This window comes from Rutilus rutilus (genome assembly GCF_951802725.1).
Source record: "Rutilus rutilus genome assembly, chromosome: 9".
Lineage (NCBI taxonomy): Eukaryota > Metazoa > Chordata > Actinopteri > Cypriniformes > Leuciscidae > Rutilus > Rutilus rutilus.
The window spans coordinates 17,399,750-17,421,581 of NC_140223.1; the positions used below are offsets into that span (position 1 = coordinate 17,399,750).

The 21,832-nt window shown below is 39.4% G+C and overlaps 1 protein-coding gene across 1 annotated transcript; it reads right to left on the reverse strand.

The window, feature by feature from the left end:
* Positions 1-15,635: 15,635 nt before the first annotated feature.
* Positions 15,636-21,173, reverse strand: dlc (deltaC). The gene is made up of 9 exons (XM_084419310.1): positions 20,871-21,173; positions 20,541-20,774; positions 20,381-20,438; positions 20,014-20,271; positions 19,292-19,653; positions 18,980-19,196; positions 17,241-17,922; positions 17,032-17,146; positions 15,636-16,938 (listed from the first exon to the last, which is right to left on the reverse strand). Exons 1-9 carry the CDS (start codon positions 20,919-20,921, stop codon positions 16,933-16,935), a joined length of 1,983 nt encoding a protein of 660 aa, XP_084275436.1. The 5' UTR covers positions 20,922-21,173; the 3' UTR covers positions 15,636-16,932.
* Positions 21,174-21,832: the final 659 nt, after the last annotated feature.

Sequence of the window (21,832 nt, forward strand, 5' to 3'; positions counted from 1 at the left end):
GCAGTGGTGATGTTGACCTTTTTATGTTATCAATCTGACAAACATCCATTCATATATTCCTTATGCAGCCTATTAGAGCAGATTCATAAAATAACCTTTTATGGCTATGGCAAATTTGGAACCAGACCATCTGTTGATCATTAAGTTCCGAGGAAACATTTGAGATGATATATATATATATATATATATATATACAGTATATTGTGGAGTTTTGACTTATCAGCACATTGTTCTTATCTGTTCTGTCTGAAAATACAAGCCTTTCCTGTTGGGTGAAGTGTCAGCTGCTATGAGAGCATGTGCACTTTCACCTGAAGGCTTGTGCAACTGAGGCTTACAAAGGTTGCATTTATTTGATCAAAAATACAGTCAAAACAATAACATTGAAAGAATGATTACGATTTAGAAAATAACTGTTTTCTATTTGAATGTAATTTATTCCTCTGATGGTAAAACTGAATTTTCAGCATCATTACTCCAGTCTTCAGTGTCACATGATCCTTCAGAAATCATAATAATAATTAATATGCTGATTTGATGCTGAAATTGTTATCAGTTATTATTGATGCTCAATTATTAATAATGGTTCTTATTATTTTCGATGTTGAATATGGATTTTGCTGCTTTTAAAAAAAATATTTATTCAGGATTATTTAAAGGTATAGCGGAGGATTTTCCCGAATTTTAGAAAAGAACCGCCCTCTCCACTTTTTGAAAAAATGCACATGCGCAACACTCTACCTGCTCCCGAGAGGGAACGCCTATTAAACGTGTGCACGAGAGAGCAATGCACGAGCTAATCATAGCTTACATTAACTTTTACTAGCAGTGATTTTAAATGGATTTCTCCAAATAGCATGCCAAACTTTACCTGTCAAGTAGAAACTTCGCGACTGAGGCATGGGAAGCCCAACCTGTGTTTTGAGCGCACGCCATCGTGTGAATCGTGTGCACGAGCACGTACGACGGCCTTACGTAAACATATCACCAGAATGATTGACACTTAGGAGGACCAATAGTCTTGATGATCCACCCGGAAAAAGAAAATCCTCCGCTATACCTTTAATGAACAGAAAGCTCAAAATAACTGTATTTATTTGAATTATAACTCTTTTGTAACATGTCTTTGCTGTCACTTTTGATCAATTTGATGCATTTTTGCTAAATAAAAGTTTTTCAACACTGATAATAGTAAGAAATGTTTCTTGAGCAGCAAATCAGCATATTAGAATGATTTCTGAAGGATCATGCACTGAAGACTTGAGTAATGATGCTGAAAATTCAGTTTGCATTTAAATATGACAAACTTTTGACCGATAGTGTCTACAGTCTCATTCACTTTGATAATTTGTATTTTTGTAATTTGATAGTTTGTACCTTAAATTCTCTCCCACGCATCCCCATAATGAATTTTAACCACTCTTTCCTCTATAAATGAGATGTGTTGACCTGGGAAATTGACAAATGAAGCCTTTGATCCTTCAGGAAGAATGAGGTGGTCCACTCCCATCTTCCTCACCTTTGCAACCCGCCCCCTTCCACCATTCCCTCCAAGAGACTGTAGGCTACATGAGCTTGTAAGCAACCAAGTGTTTACAGTTGCACACTTTCTTGCACATGTCTGTGCTGAATCCTTCCAAATGGCAGGCTCTTTCACAAGAACTCTGCAAAGACTAATACTCAGATGTTTCTCGATTATACAAAGCAATAGTTCATGTGTTTCTGAATGGGAGGTAATTTTTCAGGAAGGTTTCTGTGAGAAGGGTTGGCTCCTACTTAAAAAAAGGTGTTTATTACTTACTACTTAAGATGTTATTTAAAGCTTGTGAGAAGGTGCAGAACAATGCCTATAGGGGAAATGGGGAAATAGCCTCCGACCTTAGCAAATCCAGAGATGATCCTCTCGCTGAGATTTTAATCATGTTGAAGTGGAGAGAGGTTACTCAACCCATAACAATGAAAGTGTAAAAGAAATACAAATACGTTAGAGTCAGATTTCCAAAGAAACACAGATTTAACAGGAAAAGTGCGATAAGGTCCTTGAGATTTTGACATGATCATATTCTTAGGAAATTCCTGACACATTTTTGGCTAATATCTAGAGACAAAAGTGAAGGGAAGGTTTAGACCCAGATGCTGGTACAGACTCTTTGATGTCTGGGGAACCTAGCCGGCACACTTTCCTTACACCTCTCCTGAGGTGTGACTAAAAGGAGGAAAGAGAGAGCCACCACTACGGGAAATTACTTTAGACCCTCAGGCCCCCCCTCATTCCCAGTTTGGGCTTTCATGTTCATGGGAACAGTCTTTTCTAGACAGACAAAGTGTCTGTAAAGGTTAGCTGCCCTCTTACCCAAATATAGTAAAGACGAGACCGCTACCAACCCCCATGGGTGCCTATGCACATGCACATCACTGTGATGAAATGAGGGAACTGGCCTTAACTTTGATTTGAAGCACAATAAAGACATCTGGTCTGATCGAATCGGCATCCCTAATGAAACACTTTGCTTTGATGTGATCTGACTCCAGGCAAGCATCTACTAAATTGCTGAGATAAGCTTAGTATAGTCGCAAGAGCAATTTGAATGATGACTCTTACACAGAAGGAGCTCAGTAGCATTTGGGTATTGCGTGGGAACACAATAGGAATTACTTAGACTACCGTGTGGGATTGCTAAGATTTTTTTAGTGATTTTGAAAGAAGTCTTTTTGGCTCACTAAGGCTGCATTTATTTGATCAAAATAAATACAGTAAAAAACAGTACTTTTGTGAAATATTATTACAATGTAAAATAACTGTTTTCTATTTGAATATATTTTAGAATATAATTAATTTCTGTAATGCAAAGCTGAATTGTCAGTATCGTTACTCTAGTCTCAGTAGAAAATGTATTTGAAGTACTGATTTCTTTAACAGTAGTGGTATAAAGGAATTAATAGGGATTACATAATAATGGGACAAAAAGGAATAGGTTTTTTTTTTTATTAAGCAACGAGTCCTAGAAGAAATTAGAGGAAGTAAAACCGAACGGTATGTGGAGATCAGCTACTTCCAAGACTTCCCATGGCTGTTTCTGTAACCCATAAAACCAATCCTGAAACTGTGTCTGCATGTGACAAGCATAACATCAGAAATCTATGAAAACAAGATGGTGTTGCTTGGGACTCAGCTGATGCTTGTTTGCAATGGAAGTGACCTCTGACCCTAATGTATGTTGAAGGTGGCCTTCTCATACTGTGAATCAGTAAATAGGAACCTGGAAAATAAGTCTAGTGGCTTGATTTACATCTTGAAGGAATTGTAGCCTGAATTGATAAGCAACGTATATCCTTTCCTGTGTTTTAGCAGAATTTAGGCTTGTTTTTGGCTAAAGTTCTGCATTGCGTTTTTACCATTTATTTACTTTCAGGCCTTCCACTTTTATTAGGTTAAAGGTATAGTGGAGGATTTTCTTTTTCCGGGTGGATCATCAAGGCTATTGGTCCTCCTAGTTGTCAATCATTCTGGTGATATGTTTACGTGAGGCCGTCGTACGTGCTCGTCCCTAGGTAGTTTTCGCTTTCTGCGCATGCGCACTTTCAGGTGTATATGTGTGGTGAGCCGTTTATATACTGTCTATGGTGGTGAGCTACGGTTTCAGCCATTCATTGAAGCTCGCCGTTCTCACCGGGTTTTTTCAAAATGTCTGAGGGTCGCAAGAGAAAAAGTGTCTACGAATTGTATGACAAGAAGAGAAAGGCCTCTGAAGAAAGAAACAAGACCAGAGTGTTTTTGGGAGAATATTTCACACACTGGCGTGCGCTAAAAGCACAGGTTGGGCTTCCCACTGATGCCTCAGTCGCGAAGTTTCTACTCGACAGGTAAAGTTTGGCATGCTATGTGGAGAAATCCATTTAAAATCACTGCTAGTAAAAGTTAATGTAAGCTATGATTAGCGTTGCTAGCCCTGGTACAAGTCACGCACCGACAGCAACTTGTAAACAGAGCGTGCACGAGGAGAACTAGGCTTGTGCATGCTCTCTCATGCACACGTTTAATAGGCGTTCCCTCTCGGGAGCAGGTAGAGTGTTGCGCATGTGCATTTTTTTCAAAAAGTGGAGAGGGCGGTTCTTTTCTAAAATTCGGGAAAATCCTCCACTATACCTTTAAGTTCACATACTCATCTCAGAACAGTATTGTAATTGTTAACTAAAACTTAAACTAAAGCTATTCAAATGTTTTTGTTTATTGAAATAAAGCTGAAATAAAACAAGATGAAATATAAACATTAAATGGAAAACCTGAAAATGTTGCCTTGGCTTTGGCAATCAAGTACAATGAAGTTGAAGTACTAAATGACTAAAACTGAAATAAAAATAAATTAAAGGACTAATAAAAATGACAAAAGCACAACAAATTGACTTAAACTAAATTAAATGAAGACTGAAAATATAAAAATAAAAGCTCAAGCTTTTACACTTATAAAACACCATAATTTATGTAACTTAAAGGGATAGTTTACCCCCACAATCTCAAGTTGTTCCAAACCTGTATGAATGAACACAAAAGAAGATATTTTGAAGAAAACGGGTAACCAAACAATTTGAGGGTGAAAACAGAATTGTCATTTTTGAACTATCCCTCTACTAAGTCACATAGTGATTAACAGTAGCATTTAACTAAATAGTACATTATTTTGTAAAGTTATTGTAATAAAATGTTGTATATCGCTAGAAAACAAGATGTAAAATGCTGCACATGGATCTGTGTAAGGACCCAAAGGAATCATTCAACAATTGATTCAATAAAATTAATCAGATTCCAATGACTCATAAAGAGGAAGAGGGATTTTTTTAAGCAAGTCTGATTTCTTCAGCCTGCTAATTAAAGTAGCTAGGTTATACTCATATGGAAAGTAGCTTGTTACTGAAACTGAGCTGCTGCTGTCAAGCTACTTTTAGTTAGCAAATCGCTAACACGGCAGATAAAGATGAGCACGTTCCACCTGAACTGTATCGTCGGCCTGTGGTTTGGTCAGACTGGAATACCCAGTTTCGGGATCCAGCACAGGGGTCAGTCCAAGATGTCCTTCAACGTGTTTCCCCCACGGAAAAGCTTCCTGCTCCACTCAGTAGATTCTTATCGTAGCTCTCTCTCTCTCTCTCTGAGTGAGACTGAAACCCACTTCCTTCCTCTACCTCCTTTCCCACATGAGACTCCATTGTGCAGTTAATGGAGCTGTTGGAGTTATTAGAACTTACACTGTAACAATGAATTCCTCTTAGGCTTGGTCAGCAGTTTTGAAGATAATGTACAAGATATTGCTGACCTCACAGTCAGAACGTATTCAGTCAGGCAGAAGTAATATTCAACAAATGATGGGATCTTCCGACCTTGATGTATTTTCTTTTTTGTTTTTCAGTGATCGGTTAATAACCTAGATGATGCAACAGAAGCAGTTTAACCTCAAAGCTTTAACCTCCACATTCATACTTGGCTGGAGTCCTGTCCTCATTCTTCATGATCACAGGGAGAGAAATGCATGATCGATATTCAAGAATGCCTGATTTATTTCTATTGGTTTAGCTTCCATATGTCTGCCACTTACAGTGACATACGGAAGTCTTGAGCTCTATAGTGAAAATGCTTCTATTCGTTTTCGAATTTAATACTATTGCGCAAAACAATTTGAGTGGAAAGTTTAAAATAATACAAAATTATAATTTATAATTAATTCATAATCAGGCATTCTCTCCCTGTGATCACGAAGGTTGCGGGTACGATTGCAGGAAATGGTTTGCAGAAAAGGTTGCAGGAGGTGCCCCTGAGAAAGACACCTAACCCCCAATCTCTCCCCGGGTGCTGCAGTGAATGGCTGCCCACTGCGCCGGGTGTGTTTCCATGGTTTGCAGTGTGTGTGTGTGTGTGTGTGTTTCACTCCTCACTTCTCCTAATGCATGTGCACTAACTTGGATGGGTTAAATGCAGATTAAATGCAAATTCTGAGTATGGGTTACCATACTTGGCCTTCACGTCATGTCCCTTTTTCCACTTTGATTTTTTGGATATGTTTAGTCTTCCTCCCCATCTCTTTGGGAGAAAAGGGGTTTGGCGAAGCTCCACTGACTGATGTCTGAGGTAGAGAGGAGGTGGACAGGTGGTCGGCCAGGTCTGCTAGAGTCATCTGTGTTAATGTCCCTGGTCACGCCAGTTCCCTGTACTCTCTTTCCCACGCTGCCCGGGGTCAGAGGGGAGCAGCCTGCCGGATACAGGCCTCCCTCAAGACACCATCCACCAAACAGTGGGCTTTCAGATCACCCCTAAAACTCTTTCACCAAAGCCATTGCAAATGTCCAGCAGAAGCCATTTCTCTCTGAAAGACTTGTAGAAAAACCAGACTAGAACCCGTTAATCATAGATCTTCTGCCTCTTTAGGGTCATTAAATAATGACCTGATAGAGAGCTCTCAGACCTCATATACAAACACGCACACAAATATTGCTACAGTCTTGATTTCATGAGAAATTTAGAGATTTGAGTCTTCAAAAACATTCATAGATGAGGCAGTATCATAGTGTTGGGCAAACTGAAAGAAAAAGCATGAGAGCTCATAATTCTTCAGGGAGAATGTAAAGAGACAGTCTCAATCTCAACACTGGCAATTGCTGATTTACGAACCCCACCATCCTCAGCTAAAGTTCCTCTCTTGGGACGGGGTTTGGAAGGGAAGGCACGTGGGGGGATACTGTTCTCGGTCTGTATCCCACTGTTCTTGTTTTTATTTATGTGTGGGAGTTAATGTTGCCACTGCTTTTTCTCGGGCTTGCAAAGCAGACAAGAAGCCTCCATCTGTTCTTTGCTAGAAAGGGGAACAACAACATTGAAAAAAGACAACATTAGCACAAACAAGCATGTTTAGACACTTAAAGGAATAATTCACCCAAAAATGAAAATTCTGTCATTATGTATTCACCCTCATGTACTTTCTTGTAATGTCTCAGGGATTTATTTCTCTTGTATATAATGAAAGTCAGTGGGGTCCAATTATGTTTTGGTTGATATCTGCTCACCTTTGGATTCCCAAAATATCAGAAGTGTGCATAAGCACATTCGACTAGGTTGTTTCCCTCAGAGACAATAGCAGGAAATCTAGTGACCGTTCAGTTCGTTTTTTTTTCTTCTTCTCTCAGTTTGCACTTGTTTCGCTGTGTTTCTGCTCTGTAAGTGCACATTGAGATTGTGGAACTAATTACAGTGAGAAGGAAGGGTCTCTTGTTTTCTTTTGAAATTAGGTTTGTTGACTCTTGCTCTGGCATGTTTTTTTTTCTCTGTTTTGTTATTGCCCGCTGTGACAGCACCCACCCCTACCGCATTCTCTTTCCTCCCTCCACATCCCTTCCGAAAAATCCACTCCGTCAGTAGCGCCTATATTTGTGTTGGGCACTTCCTATTCGTTCTGACCTTTGACTTTCAGAGGCCGGGCAGCTGAACCGTGGAGGGTGGTGTCAAACCCTGAGCTCACGATTTATTTGATAAAAACAGATTAAACTGTGATACTTTTTTCAGGATGTAAAAAAAGTTCAAAATAACCGCATTTATTTGAAATAGAAATATCACTTTTTTATTAATTCAATGTGTCCTTGTTGAAGAAAAGTATACATTTCTTTAAAAAAAAAAAAAATTCTAACTGACCCTAAACTTTTGAATGATAGTCTATATCAAAAATACAATTCATACAAACAGGGACTTGAATGCACCTCTTCTGTGATTAACACATTATTAGTTTCTGAATAAAAATTGCATTTCGATACAATTCTAAAAAGAAAACCATATTCATTTCCTGTTTAATATTATTTTATCAATATGTCTCTTAAAATATCAGATACCTTTTTCCACGACGAGGCAAGGTTAGTTTAGGTTGTAAAATATCATGATTCTCACCAAACTTTTTATATTTGTTATTAATTATATTTAGGGAAATAACTTTTTAACTTGAAAAACTTAGAAAAAGTGTAATTAATTTATTTTTATTTTTATGATTAATTGTGTAAGACAAACATGTTACTTTCTATGTTCAATTTATATGCTTTTTACTTGATGGTTGATGGACTACATGACATTTTTAGTGTAACTGAATTAAGACTTTTCTTTACTTTCTTTTGGCTGTATATGAGTGAACATGTACGATCGAGGGTGTGTGGTCAGGAAGATGCACGGTTTCCTCCTCACGCTAAAGGAAAGAATGGGGCCTAGGAGTGATGAGTGTGCCAGAATAAGGTCCACTTCCCTTCCCATGTCAAGACCTATAAATACACCAAAAACAGGAAGCTAGGAGGGAAGGAATTGTGGGCAAAATTTAATCCTAGATAGACAAACTCCCCCCTATATTTCCCCCGACCTCACCAATATTTATATACATATACAAACATGTACCAAAGCACACATGAAGTGTTTCCTTGAAGTTCTCAATCATGCATATCTTGTGACAGAAGCCAAAGGTTTATAGTAAAATGAAAGAAGGCAGTTAGATCAGGGTGTAGCTGATTGTAAGTGGAGGAGCAGGTGGAGTGTCATTCTTACTATGACATGTTGATGTGTGGTAATGGGTCAAAGAGCTGTACTGCAAAGTTTTATTGTCATCTTTCATCTTACCTGTAACAACTTACCACAACCAAGAAAGCAATTCATTTGCAATGAAGCTGAGCCATTAAAATCCGGTTTGCAAATTCCCCAGATGTGGGAAATTTGAAAGCATAATTTCTGGAAGCTCAATGACCTGTTCGCACAATTCATAAATTCATACAAAGCTGTAAAAAAACATTCAAAAAGCCATAAAAATGTTCACAATTACCCTTAGAGAGCTCTCAAACTCCCACAGATAAACACACACACACACACACACACATTAATATAGTCTCCAGCTTCACTGAAGTACTAAGATATTACATAATATTAAATTAAATTCATATAAAGTCATATAAAATCAACTTTTCAATACTCAATATTTGAACTTTGAATTGCTCTTAAAGTTAATGTGATGTAATGTAATGTTAAGTAATGATTGTTTTCAAAACTGCCCTGTCTCTTATCTGTGGCTGGCAAGAGCCGCTTCCAAATCCTCAGTATTCATCTTGCTGGATCTGTCTGCTGCTTTGACACAGTTAACCACCAGATACTCCAGTCAACCCTCATGATGAAGGTATCTCTGAAACCACACTCCAGTGGTTCAAGTCTTTACCCTGGTAATCCAGAGTTCTCACGAGAGCACAAGTTGAAATTGCTCAGACAGTTATTCTGGTGTCGAATAATGATGCTCATTAAATATGCCCCTCGATCTGAGCTGCACCAATCACATCGGGTTATCTGATATAGGCGGGCCAGAGGTGAGCTAAACAGATGGCGACAGCGGTGTGACGTCGAAGTCATTAGTAAACATTGCAAGATGGCTATGGATGAATACCAGTATGAATGAACGAGTTTGACAGGTTAGGCTTTTTACCTAAAACAGGAACAGAAGACGGCGCTCGAATCGTCCCTTTGCAAGAAGGATGTTTTTGCTGTTTCGCCGACCGGATTCGGTAAGAGTATAATCAGAGAATGTCTAATAAGGTTAGCTCCGCTGGTAGCTGGGGTTTATTGTTGTGATTGGTTGTAGTGTTATCCAATTGCGTGCAGTGAGATTTTCAAATGCACGCTTGGCAACCATTAATCTTTTAGATTTAGGTCTGGATTTCCAGGCTATCAAGTCTTACCTCTCAGGTAGGTCTTTCAGGGTGTCATGGATGGGTGAGGTGTCTAAGTCGCAACATCTAGCTACTGAGGTGCCTCAGGGCTCAGTGCTTGGACCATTTCTCTTCTCCATCTACATGTCATCACTAGGATCTGTCATTCAGAAACATGGGTTTTCCTTTCACTGATATGCTGATGACAGACAACTCTACCTCTTATTCCAGCCAGATGATCCGATGGTAGTTGCTCGCATCTCAGTCTGCCTGACATAAATGTCATGCTGGATGAAGGACCACCTCCTTCAACTCAACTTTGTGATGACAGAACTGCATGTGCTCTCAACCAAACCCAACACTTCATCACAACTTCTCCATTCAGCTAGGTTCGTCAACTATAACCCCATCCAGGACAGCCAGAAACCTTGTAGTTGTTATCGATGATCAGTTAAACTTCACAGACCGCATTGCTAGAATTGCCCGGTCCTGCAGATAAGCCTTGTACAACATTAGGAAGATCAGGCCCTTGCTATCGGAGCATGCTACACAACTCCTTGTCAAGCTCAAGAGTGGTCTTTAACGAGCCGAAGAGAGCGCACGTCATACCTCTCTTCATAAACCTGCACTGGTTGCCAATTCATCCATAGCCATCTTGCATCAATTTCAAGGCACTGATGTTTGCCTACAGAACAACCACTGGCTCTGCACCCCTATAAAAAAACACATTCACGGGCCATTACCTTGACCGTTGCTGGTGGAATAACCTGCCATGACTTGTGTTACTCAACCCGAGCTGCTGAGTTTTTAGCCATTTTCAAGAAATGGCTGAAGATACATCTTTTTCTTGACCCATTAATACTTACACTTACTATTCTATTCTAGATTTATATATATTTAAAAAAAAATTTTTTAATACACTTGCTACGTGTACTGTGCTAGACTAACTGGGACTAGTCACAGCACTTGCATATTATTGGCCTTTTGTTGGTTTGATTGCTTCTATTGTTCTTGCTTTATAAGTCGCTTTGGATAAAAGCATCTGCTAAATGATTAAATGTAAATGTAAGTTACATAAACAGTCACCTCATCTGTCATTGGCTAGACGTACAGATAGCCCCACCCCCCAACTCACACTACTGGTTGAGCCAAATGTTGCTATTCTGGGCTTGACAATATGAAAGATCAGATCAGACTTTTATTCAGCAAGGATGCATTAAATTGATAAAAGGTGACAGTAAAGAAATTCTAAATAATGTTACAAAAGATTTTATTTTTAACTTTCTATTCATCAAAAAATTCTAAAATAAAATGTATCATGGTTTCCACAAAAATATCAAGCAGCACAGTTGTTTTAAACACGGATAATAATAAGCGCATGAAGAAAAGTCAGTTTACGGTTTTAAACATGGTTTACGTGGATGAATGTGAAAATATATAATATAATATTTTTTATGATAATTATTTCTGTTATTTTTGTCTCATATGCGAGTTGCACATGGACTCACAAACCAATTTTAAACAATGAACTAAGACCATCAGATCACCATGTGTAAATCTTTGTCACTGCCCATCAAAAAGAAAAGAGAATATGAGTTTAGCTGGGATTGGCAACTGTTCACAGGACGGACTCCAGACGGGGTTCTTAGGGTCGTGAAAAGAAGGAAGAGGGGTGAAATCAGCAGTGATGTAGTGATGACAGGTGTGTCTTTAATCTATGTGGGTTTGTCCCTTTTACTGCTTAGTCCTTTTCCTCCTTTCTTCTGCCTTCATCTTCATTTGTTGCGTCCGTCCTCCTTTCTTATTTACATTTTACAGTAATTACAGTGGATAATTTCACTCATAGTTATGACTGGAAGCTGATGTTCTATAGACCATAACCAGTCTCTAAATAAGGAAGTGATTACAGTAGTACATTATGTTGGTATTATGACATCATGTTCTTTTGAACTGTTTGAAGATTAAACTGTGACCGATTCACTTGGAAATGTCTCAGTGCAATGTTTGGGACAGTGATGGTATGTAGTCATTCACCCTGCAGGGATACTTTTTAGTTTTCGAGCACATATTTCCCTGTGTTTTACAATTTCTCACTAAATACGTTCACAGAGACAACCCTGACATTCCCCACTCTACAGTCAAGAAAAGGGAAATATGATGGAATCCCCACTGTTGATCAACCACAGCTTGGTTTTCTAAGAAGTGTAGATGTCACAGTTAGCTGGACTTTTAGCACTAGCTAAACATCTAGTTGCAAATCGGCACTACAGTTCACGAGTTCAAGAGACAGTTCACCCAACAACTAAAAGACTTTCGATCACCTTCGAAACACAATTGAAGATATTTGAATGAAACCTACATTAAAAGTTCCTTCTACTTTGACAAAAAGTTATTAGGAACATTGTGAAAGTAATAATAAAAAGTAAAGTCTTCAGAAGAGACACGTTCGCTTTATATGATGAACCGGTCTTAATTTAGGCTTTTATTCCCATATAAACATTAATCAACTCACATAACATAGAGCACATCAAATATGGTCAACGGCATCTCAACCGCACTTGCTTGTAGTAGTCATTAATGTGACACTTTACGGCATGTACACTGTCATTAGTGTATGAATTTTTTATGGAACACTTATCGTTTTTCAATATACAGGAACATTTGCTGTTCCATTTAAAGGAAACAATGTTTCAAATGCACATGATGTGTTGCTGTTAGCTTTAGCATGTTTAGCCTTAATAGCCCCATCCACCAGCTGTGATAAAGTGTCCAACATTACACACTTCATTTTTATCTGTTTGTGCATTTTTCTGTGTGAACTTTCTGTGTGAACACACTACTTAAGGCCTTTTCACACCAAGCACTATAACTACTCGTTTTAATAATCATTGTAATTCTATGAGAATAGGGAAGTTCACACCACAACAACAATAAAAAACCACATAAAGGAACAATTTTTTTTTAAATCATTTGAAGAATCATTGTTTTTTAGAATCCACAGGCTTTAATGAGTGTGAGTGTTTAAAGCGGCAGATGACAAAACTGCATAGCACGCTTATTGTAAACAGAACATTGTTGAGAGTTCATGTGAAAGCTTGTATTGTTATCTTTATAGTTAGTTATATAAACTGTTCTTAGTGTGAATTATTTTTATTCTAAAAAATGACTTTCTCTTACCAAACAAACCTTGCTTAGGCTAGCATATAACCTCTTGTTAGCCATTTAGAAGCCACTCCCAGCTCTGTGTATCCTGTTTTGGCCTACCATATAGCCAGTTCAAATTTGCTGGTTATCACTCAAAAAGTTCAAACAACACAACAGTGCTAAGTGACCAAAGTTAGACATTAAGAACGTGGTGGGCTTATACATCATGACATAAGAATGCCAAAGCAGTTAATCACGTAGCCTTATCACTATCGCAATATCATCAGCAGGGTGTGGGTTCACAGATTGACAGACTTCCTGATAATACAAAGCTTGAAAGAGAAAACAAAACCAATCGGTTTAAAAATAAAACATTGATGTTCAGTCTAAAGATCCTTATCACTGCATGAAACTGAACTGATTCAATGACCTTCCCTTTTCTTTTTCTTTCAGTTTGATATGAAACGTTTGTGAAACTCAGCGTTACACATCTATGACCAACATTATTCTGCTCATGGTGCAGCTAACGTCACTGTGACCAATTAGCTTAGCCGCAGGTGCCTGCTTATCTGAGAGGCACAGAAAACTGCAGGGAAAAGATTTTAAGACTCCCGCAAAGCAAACAAGACTGATGAGCGGACAGATGGAATGAAGAGTATGAAAGGGGAGTAAACTTCCATATCGGGACTTTATTATCAGTTTAAAAATCAAGCAGACTGAGTAAACACAAGTCATTTACAGGAATAGGCTATAATGCTATGCAACTTGAAGCTAAAGAAAGATTAAGGGGTTAGTTCTCCCCAAAATGAAAATTCTGTCATTAATTACTCACCCTCATGTTGTTCCAAACCCGTAAGACCTTCATTCATCTTTGGAACACAAACAAAGATCATTTCGATGAAATCCGAGAGCTTTCTGACCCCTCCATAGACAGCAACGCAACGACCACTTTCAAGGCCCAGAAAGGTAGTAAAGACATTGTTAAAATAGTGTGACTACAGTGGTTCAACCTTAATGTTATGAAGCAACGAGAATACTTTTTGTGTGAAACACACATTCTGTGTCTGTCTCCTACGCTGTTGATGTAGTAAACACACTGCAGCACTTCCGGGTTCTACGTCACAACGGTAGTTTTGTATTGGCCAGCTCCTGCGTCAGCATCACACGCATGCGTCATGGTGCTCACATGAACAGCGTTCGACAATTGACATCGGCGTTCTGACGTAGAACCCGGAAGTGCTGCAATGTGGTTACAACCAGGGGGGCAGTGTTTCATAAAATATTGAAGCTTCCCCGGGCACCGCCATTGATTAGCGGACCATCACCTGCTGTTAGCATTCCATTGACTCCCATTCATTTTGGCGTCACTTTGACAGCGAATAACTTTACATCTGAGGCGTTTAAAGACTCCATTTGTCCATTATTTATTTCTAAAGAAACACGAAAATGTATAAAAGGCTCCATTACCTTGTATCTTACGTTATGGCCCCATAGAAGCAGTTTTTGTAAAAATAGGCTAACGATTGCATCATAACCACGCGACTCTCTGACGCACAGTAGAGAAATTACCGTATGGACAGGAGGAGAAGCTTGCGCACAATCGGGGGGATGTGGAGGCAAAATTACAAAGTAATTAATCAGAATACTTAGCAAAAGTTTCTCCTGCTCCTAGCTCATGAACACCTCCTCACCTCACGCTCTCCATCTCTGCAAGTTTCGGAAGGGAATGATTCAGATTTCTCTTGGCACGGCTACTAGAAGACAGACGGGTTGCTCACCCGAGGTTGCTTTTTGAAAGATGTCTCTTAAGGCAATCAAATACTGTAAAAACAGTAGTATTGTGAAAAATTATTACAATTTAAAACAACTGTTTTCTATTTTAATATAAATTTAACTTATTCCTGTGATGGCAAAGCTGAATTTTTTTAGCATCATTACTATCAGTCTTCAGTGTCACATGATCCTTCGGAAATCATTCTAATGTGCTGATTTGATGCTCAGGAATATTTTCTTACCATTATCAATGTTGTTCTGCATAATATGTTTGTTTGATGAATAGAAAGTTAAAAAGAACAGCATTCATTTGAAATAAAAAAATCTTCATAAATGCCTTTCTGGTTCAGTTAACTCAGGATGATTCTCTAATTATTTATACATTTTTGAGAGTTTTGGGGTGATAAATAGAAAATCTTAATGGTGGGTCTCTGTACAGAGACAAATCTGAGTGTCTGTGGGCTGGTGGTGAGGACAGGTGTCAGACCAGGCTGGGCCCACATGTCAACGCTCCCCAGGGAGAGTGAGAGCAGCTCAATCCTCCCTCCCCCCTTTCAAGCCCCGGCTTCTCTCTTTGAATGGAGGAAGAGGAAGAATGGGGGGTGAATGGCAGGTGATCCTGTCTGAGGACCATTAATAACCCCTCACAATTTTCTCTGCCTTCATCTGCACTGCTCTGACCAGAGCTGCTAACAGCAAATCTGGCTGCCAAACTAATTATACAACACAATAATTACTTTATGTGAATTAGTGAAGTTAATATTGGAATTCTTTCTGATTAATTTGACTGGAAAATTGTTCACTACAGCTGTCTAGATAATTTCCTTTTCTAATAGTGATCAAACCTTGAATCATATAGGGTATAACATTAATTTATAAGTTCTTTGGATGTTGCATTTATACCATAGGCGTTAAAACAAGTCTAATCTGATTCAAACTAAAAGCTGAATAGATCCATCGTGGAATAACCGATATCAGTTTCACATGAAGAAAAACAAGTCATGATACAAAGTAAATTATTTCAGGATTTATTGTATGAAAAAATATATATTTCTGGCCTTGTGACAAAAGGCACAATACATAAACATATATACATTTATCTTTTATAAATACAAATTATTTACAATCCAATTAAATAGTACGAATATTTTGTACAATATTGCATTGTTAAATTAAGAATGACAATATAAAATATAAAAGTATCTATTTTGGTTTAAATGGTTTAAAAAAATATTAGCCACATACAAAAAAAAAAAAAAAAAGGAAAAGGAAAAAAGAAAAGAAAGAATTCTACTCTTGATGATACGTTTTTGTTTTTTGAAAAAGACCCTAATGCAGAGGTTCACAAAACCAGGAAATCTTGACAATGATGAGGCTATCAGTTTGAACCCACTGGTCCTTCCGAGCCCTGGGAATGTCGGAAATAGCTTAGCAGCAGTGAACGGTGACAGGATGAAAACTGTACACAACAACATCCATCATGCACTGCTGTTTAAACAATTTGAACCCAAGTCATTTTCTCGTTGAAAAACATACTCCTGTAGTTAAAAAAGTTTTTAGTGTTTCTAAGGAGTACCTTCTTCATTGAGCTATAACACATTAAAAGACGAGGCACTTAATCAAGATTAGGTTTGGTTTGAGTGAACGTCACTGATAGTCAAATCCATTGGAGGCACTAAGTATAATCACAGCCATAATAAACTGTAGATTCCCAAGACGTTTGTCCACAGCCGAAACAGCTTGTTTCGATAACTTTGATTGCTTATCATCACAGATCCATTTATAAATAGCATTTCGAACCATATCCGAAAAAATTTCAATAATAAAATACTCCACGGTCACAGTTCCAGATCCTTCAGTTGCACCTCCTTCGCCCATAAGGCTGATTGACTGGGCTTCGTGTGATTTATAGAGTGAGATGAACTTCAGGATGTCTGTTTTCTTCCTTTTCAAGGCTTCTGTGATTAATGAATCCTTGTTTCTTCTCAGCTCTTCCAGAGAGTTCTTGTTCTTTATGTACATTTTAAATATGATGAAATATATATAAATTCTATTTGGGTCATTTAAAAAAAAAAAAAAAGAGGAAAAGAAAGTAGTGCAAATAATGCAAGTCTTCAAGTCTCTTGCTTTGTCTTCGCAAAATGTCCATATCAAAAAGTAGTCCTTTTACTGAGCAGCATGAATAAATAAATAATATAATGCAGATATAATATATACTCTCTTCACGTCTTCCTTTTGTCCTTTAAGACTGTAAACATTTTGAGGGTCGGCCCCTCTGGTGATTAAGGGACTCCAGATAGAAAAATACTGTTAAACCTTAAGAAGAACGAAAAGAGAAGGAAACTATTAACGTACGTTCTTTGAAAGCATCACACTGAAATCATAAATAACAAACTTGGAGATGCTTACCTCAGTAGCAAATACACATTGTTCTATGTGTTCAGGGATGATGTACACAGGGTGATACACTCCCTCTTTCGGATAGTTCAAAGGTGGAACTAACAATGTCGATTCAGAGTTTTTCCTAAAATGAAGCACACATAAACGTTAGATTTGCACATATGATGCCATCAAATAAAACCATGCCATCAACATAAAAAGCATGAACACGAACTTACATGTCTAGCTTGTTGTTTGTGGGTTTTTCGTCAATGCTCAGATTGTAGTCCACCATCTTCTGCTTGTAATTTGATTGAGAGTCCACGGTGGTGGATCTGAATGCCACATCCTTATTGGACACCTTAAACGGACCACCAGGAATGAGGAAAGCCTCCTTCTCTCTACCTAATGTCGAGGACGGGTTCAATGAGACGCGGTTGTTGATGGACTCCAGGTCGTTGCGCACGGTGGTCGAGGTGACTTTGCAGTCTTGTCGCATCTGTCTCAGCACCACGATGGCGGCGCAGATCACAAGAGTGAGAGTGATGAGGCCTAGAGTAAATGAGACCACCATGGCCGCTGGAAGAGAAGGGCTGGTCACAGGGGGCTTCTCGTTATACTCGCATCGTGTTCCCATGAAACCTGGAGGGCACTCGCAGACGGGCCCGGAGAAGTGGGTGTAGCAGGTCCCTCCGTTCTCACAGGGCATGCGGCTGCAGGCATCAGAGCGGACGCCGCAGTATTTGCCTGAGAAGCCAAGCGTGCATGAGCAGGTGTAGCCGTTGATGCCGTCCACGCAGGTGCCTGCGTTTTGGCAGGGGTTACTTGCGCAGTCGTCTATGTTTATTTCGCAACGTGAGCCTGTGAAGCCGGGGCGGCATTTGCATGTCACTCTGCTACCCAAATCGAGACATTGGCCACCTTTTAAAAAAAAACAAAGAGGATGTTAAAACCACAAACTATGTTAACGTATTAGCCTAAAAATAAGGGAAGGCGAACTGAATAAGGGCAAGGGAGTAAACCAGAGCATGGGAATGCAATGGTGATTTCTTTAGACTAATAAAGGTCTATTGCTTTATGACAGCTCTATCTCGCCATTCATATCAGTGTAAGAGCCTCACTGGCGTCTTTTCTATCAGGCATGTCTAGTACGTCATGCACTGTGGATGCATCTCAAAACAAAACAAAAACCGAAGGATCAGCAAGTTGTCTGAGGCGGAGGACGATGGAATGCTGTGGTGGACAAAGTACACAAATCAAGTACTCAAGTAATCTTTATTAGGGTATCTGTACTTTTGCTTAAGTAAAAGTATTATGTCCTTCTTTTCAATTTCACTTGAGTACTTGAATTTGAACGTACTTGAGTATTAAAAAGTACTGTTTGATGAATGTATATTTATTTTGCAAACGTATACTCCATTCTACTGCTTTCATTCAAGCATTTAATACTATGGGCTTAAACACCTCACCTTTTACAGCAGAACAACTGACAGTCGTGACCTAAATATGATTATCATTTACAAAATTTCAATCAATCTCCGAGGATCCCGTTCTTGGCTCGTTTTGAGTCTGACTTGTAAATTCAGTGAATTGTTCACTGGAGGCTCGCTCCGACCGGATCATTTGAATCAGTGAGTTGTCGACTCGAGAACAGATGCAATCGGATCAGTCCAATTCACAAATGAATCATTCTGTGCGATTTGCGAACCTATTTCACAGGTTCATTTGAAAAGAATCAGCTTGTTCCACGAAACGGACACCGCTATCACGTCTCGGAGCGGATTTCTTCAGTTCAAAATAACGAGGAACGACATGCCTTTATGAAATGTAGTGAAGTAAAAGTAAAGTTTCCCTAAAATAAAAATACTCCAATAAAATGTGCTTAAGTACAGTAACTATGTAAAAATATGTTGTTACTGTCCACCACTGCTGGAATGTTTAGCATTTATGACTAAAGATAAGATAAAAATGTGCTTACCATTGGCACAGGGGTCACTGCTGCACCGGTCGATTTTCTTCTCACAGTTGGAGCCCATGTAACTGGCAAGACAGCGGCAGGAGTAGCCACCGGTCCCCTTTTCTGTACAGGTTCCTCCATTGAAGCAGGGTCCATCAGCACAGGTCATAGCGCTGACCTCGCAGTTCTTCCCATAGAAGCCCTGAGGGCACGTGCAGGTGTAATCGTTCACCAGGTCCTGAGAAGAAAAAGCAAAAGCCATTAACCTTCGAGCTCCACCAAAGACAAGAAGGGGCAAAACTCAAGCGTATAGTGTCGTAACCGGCTGCTTACATTGCAACTGCCTCCGTTCTTGCACGGATTGCTGTCGCACTCGTTGGTCTCGATCTCGCAGTTTTTGCCACTGAAGCCCGGCTTGCAGATGCAGGTGTAGCTGCCCTGGCCGGTGTTGGTACAGGTGGCGTCGTTCTTGCAGGGCTTGTGATTGGTGCAGAAGTTCAGATCCTCGTTGCAGAACAGGCCGCCCCAGCCTTCCTTGCAAGTGCACTGAAATGGCTGTTCGCAGGTGCCATGCAGGCACCCCGGGTATCGCTTGCACTCGTCGCAGAGGGGGCCGTCCCACCCGAGGCGGCACTTGCACTCACCCGGGGCCTCACAATAACCGTGCTCCTCGCTACAGCCAGACGAGCAGATGGCTGTTTAAAAGGGAGAGGGAGAAAAAGGGGGACATTAGAATGACTGGCATCATAAAACCACCCCCCTTCTAGAGGCTCAGGCACATCAAGTATTTGTTAAGTACTAAACTAAGCAGCTGGGGGACACACAAAAGAAACACATGCCGCCTTTTTCACGGAAGGCAGAGCATATTAGGTTTCAACGCGTGTCCTTGTTAAATTATGCTCTTTGCTTCTATTGTTACAGTGGACAAAAGCTTAGTTAGAAGTTTTATGTGGAAACCGTTGAACTTGCCCGCGATTTTTTTCTTCTTCTTCATGATCTCTACACTGCACAACATTCGAAAAAAACACTTACGTTCTGTTTTTGAATACACTTACGTTCAGCGCAATATTCGCCTTTCCATCCCGGCAGGCAAATTCTGTTTCCAGCGGCGTCACAGTTGGAGTGGCCGAACGCATCATTGCGTGGGCGGCAGAAACCCGAGCAGTCCTCGCCGTAGTAGAATTCATCGCACACGACGCGATAAGAAAAGCGCAGTTGGCTTTGCTCTCCGAGATGCACGTCCTGGGACCAGTCCTCGCCGATAGCGAGTCGCCGTTTGGTGGCCAAACGGCTGATCATGTTGTTGATATTCTCTGAAATGCATGTAAGATATGTGTTAAATACAGAAGTAGGCGTAAAATAAAAGTGTGTTAACTACTGAAAAAAAAAAAAAAAAAAAAAAAAACAGGTGAGGGCGCATACCTGTTGACTGGTCAGAAGACTCTGCGTTCCAGGCTTCGATTATCAGCGAGATAATCCCCTTTAATGACAGAAAACCCTGTTAAATATGTATGCATGCATACATAGGCCTACATAAGAAGTGATAGTGAATCGTATAAGGCTGATTTTGAGCTATACTCACCGGCCACTTGAAATTAAAAGGCACGCGAATTTGCGCACTGCTGGAGATGGAGTCCGCGCTGAATATGTCTGTCATTCCAGTACCGTAAGTGCACGGCGGCTCGGGTAGTATGATGTCTTGTGAATGCTTCAGGCAAACGCGGAAAAAGATCTGGCAGTCGCTGGACCGTTCACACACACTGCTTGTGCTTGTGAAAGAATGCACTTTCAACTCAAACACACCGGATGATTCAGCCTATGGAAATAAAAAACAGGACTAAGATTAGCACTGTGTAAACACTGGTCAAAAGAATCGGCTTACATTCAAATACGTGTGAAATAGCCTACTCACCTGGTGCGCTAATATCAAAATAAAAAAACACGTTATTAAAACACAAGCCATTTTGGATCTTCTTGTCTGCTACTGAACGATAGCAGACTGTAAGAGTAGTCCGATATGAATGTTTGTAGTGGTATCCACGATTTAAAAAAAAAAAAAAAGTAGTTTAAAAAAATATCAAATGCAATAAGCTAAGTTAGGCTACTAAACTATTTAAAAAATCTTAATGTCGTCTGTGTTGGAGCTTAAAAAGCTAAGAGAAACAGATTTCTTGCTCCAGGAGACTTTGGACCCGTCAGTTACCTTTCGTGGAGTGTGGAGTGCGCGTGGGGTTTAAATAGCGAGCCAAGAGAAGGCGTGGCTTATGCAAAGAAAAACTCATAAAAAGTGCTTTAAAATGTGCATCATGACGCTTTACGTTCATTTCACAATAAAAGAGATATAGGGCATATTACAGAACAAAACTGTAAATAACACAGGCGTTTGGAAACTTTCCAAAAGTAGGCTAATGTTGAAAGCAAATTAAAGATTAACTATTAACTAAATATTTACACTGCACTGGTTTCTAAATGATTTCAAACGCCAAATCACTTTAGTTTTTAAATGCTTCCCAAAATATAGGCTATAGCCCTATAGGAATATCCTAAATTCTAAACCCCTTTAAAAATATATATTTTTTATAAACAATTATCTGGAGTGTTATTAAACCTGTGCCTTTTGCCATAGTTTTAAGGATGTGTGTGAGAAAAACAAAAAATCGAATTAATGGCTGTTACGCACATTTTATTATTTTTCGATGCCGCGTGCCACGCAATTCTCCAAAAGTTTGTTTTCGTCTTAAGAATTAATGTTCGTCACCGATCGCGGAAGGGGGTGGTTGGGGGTGATCTGCTCATCCCATTTTATTCAGCCCTAAAATCTGTAATTGTTCTGACGCGTGTGAGTCGTTAAACCGGCAAGCGCTTTATTGTGCC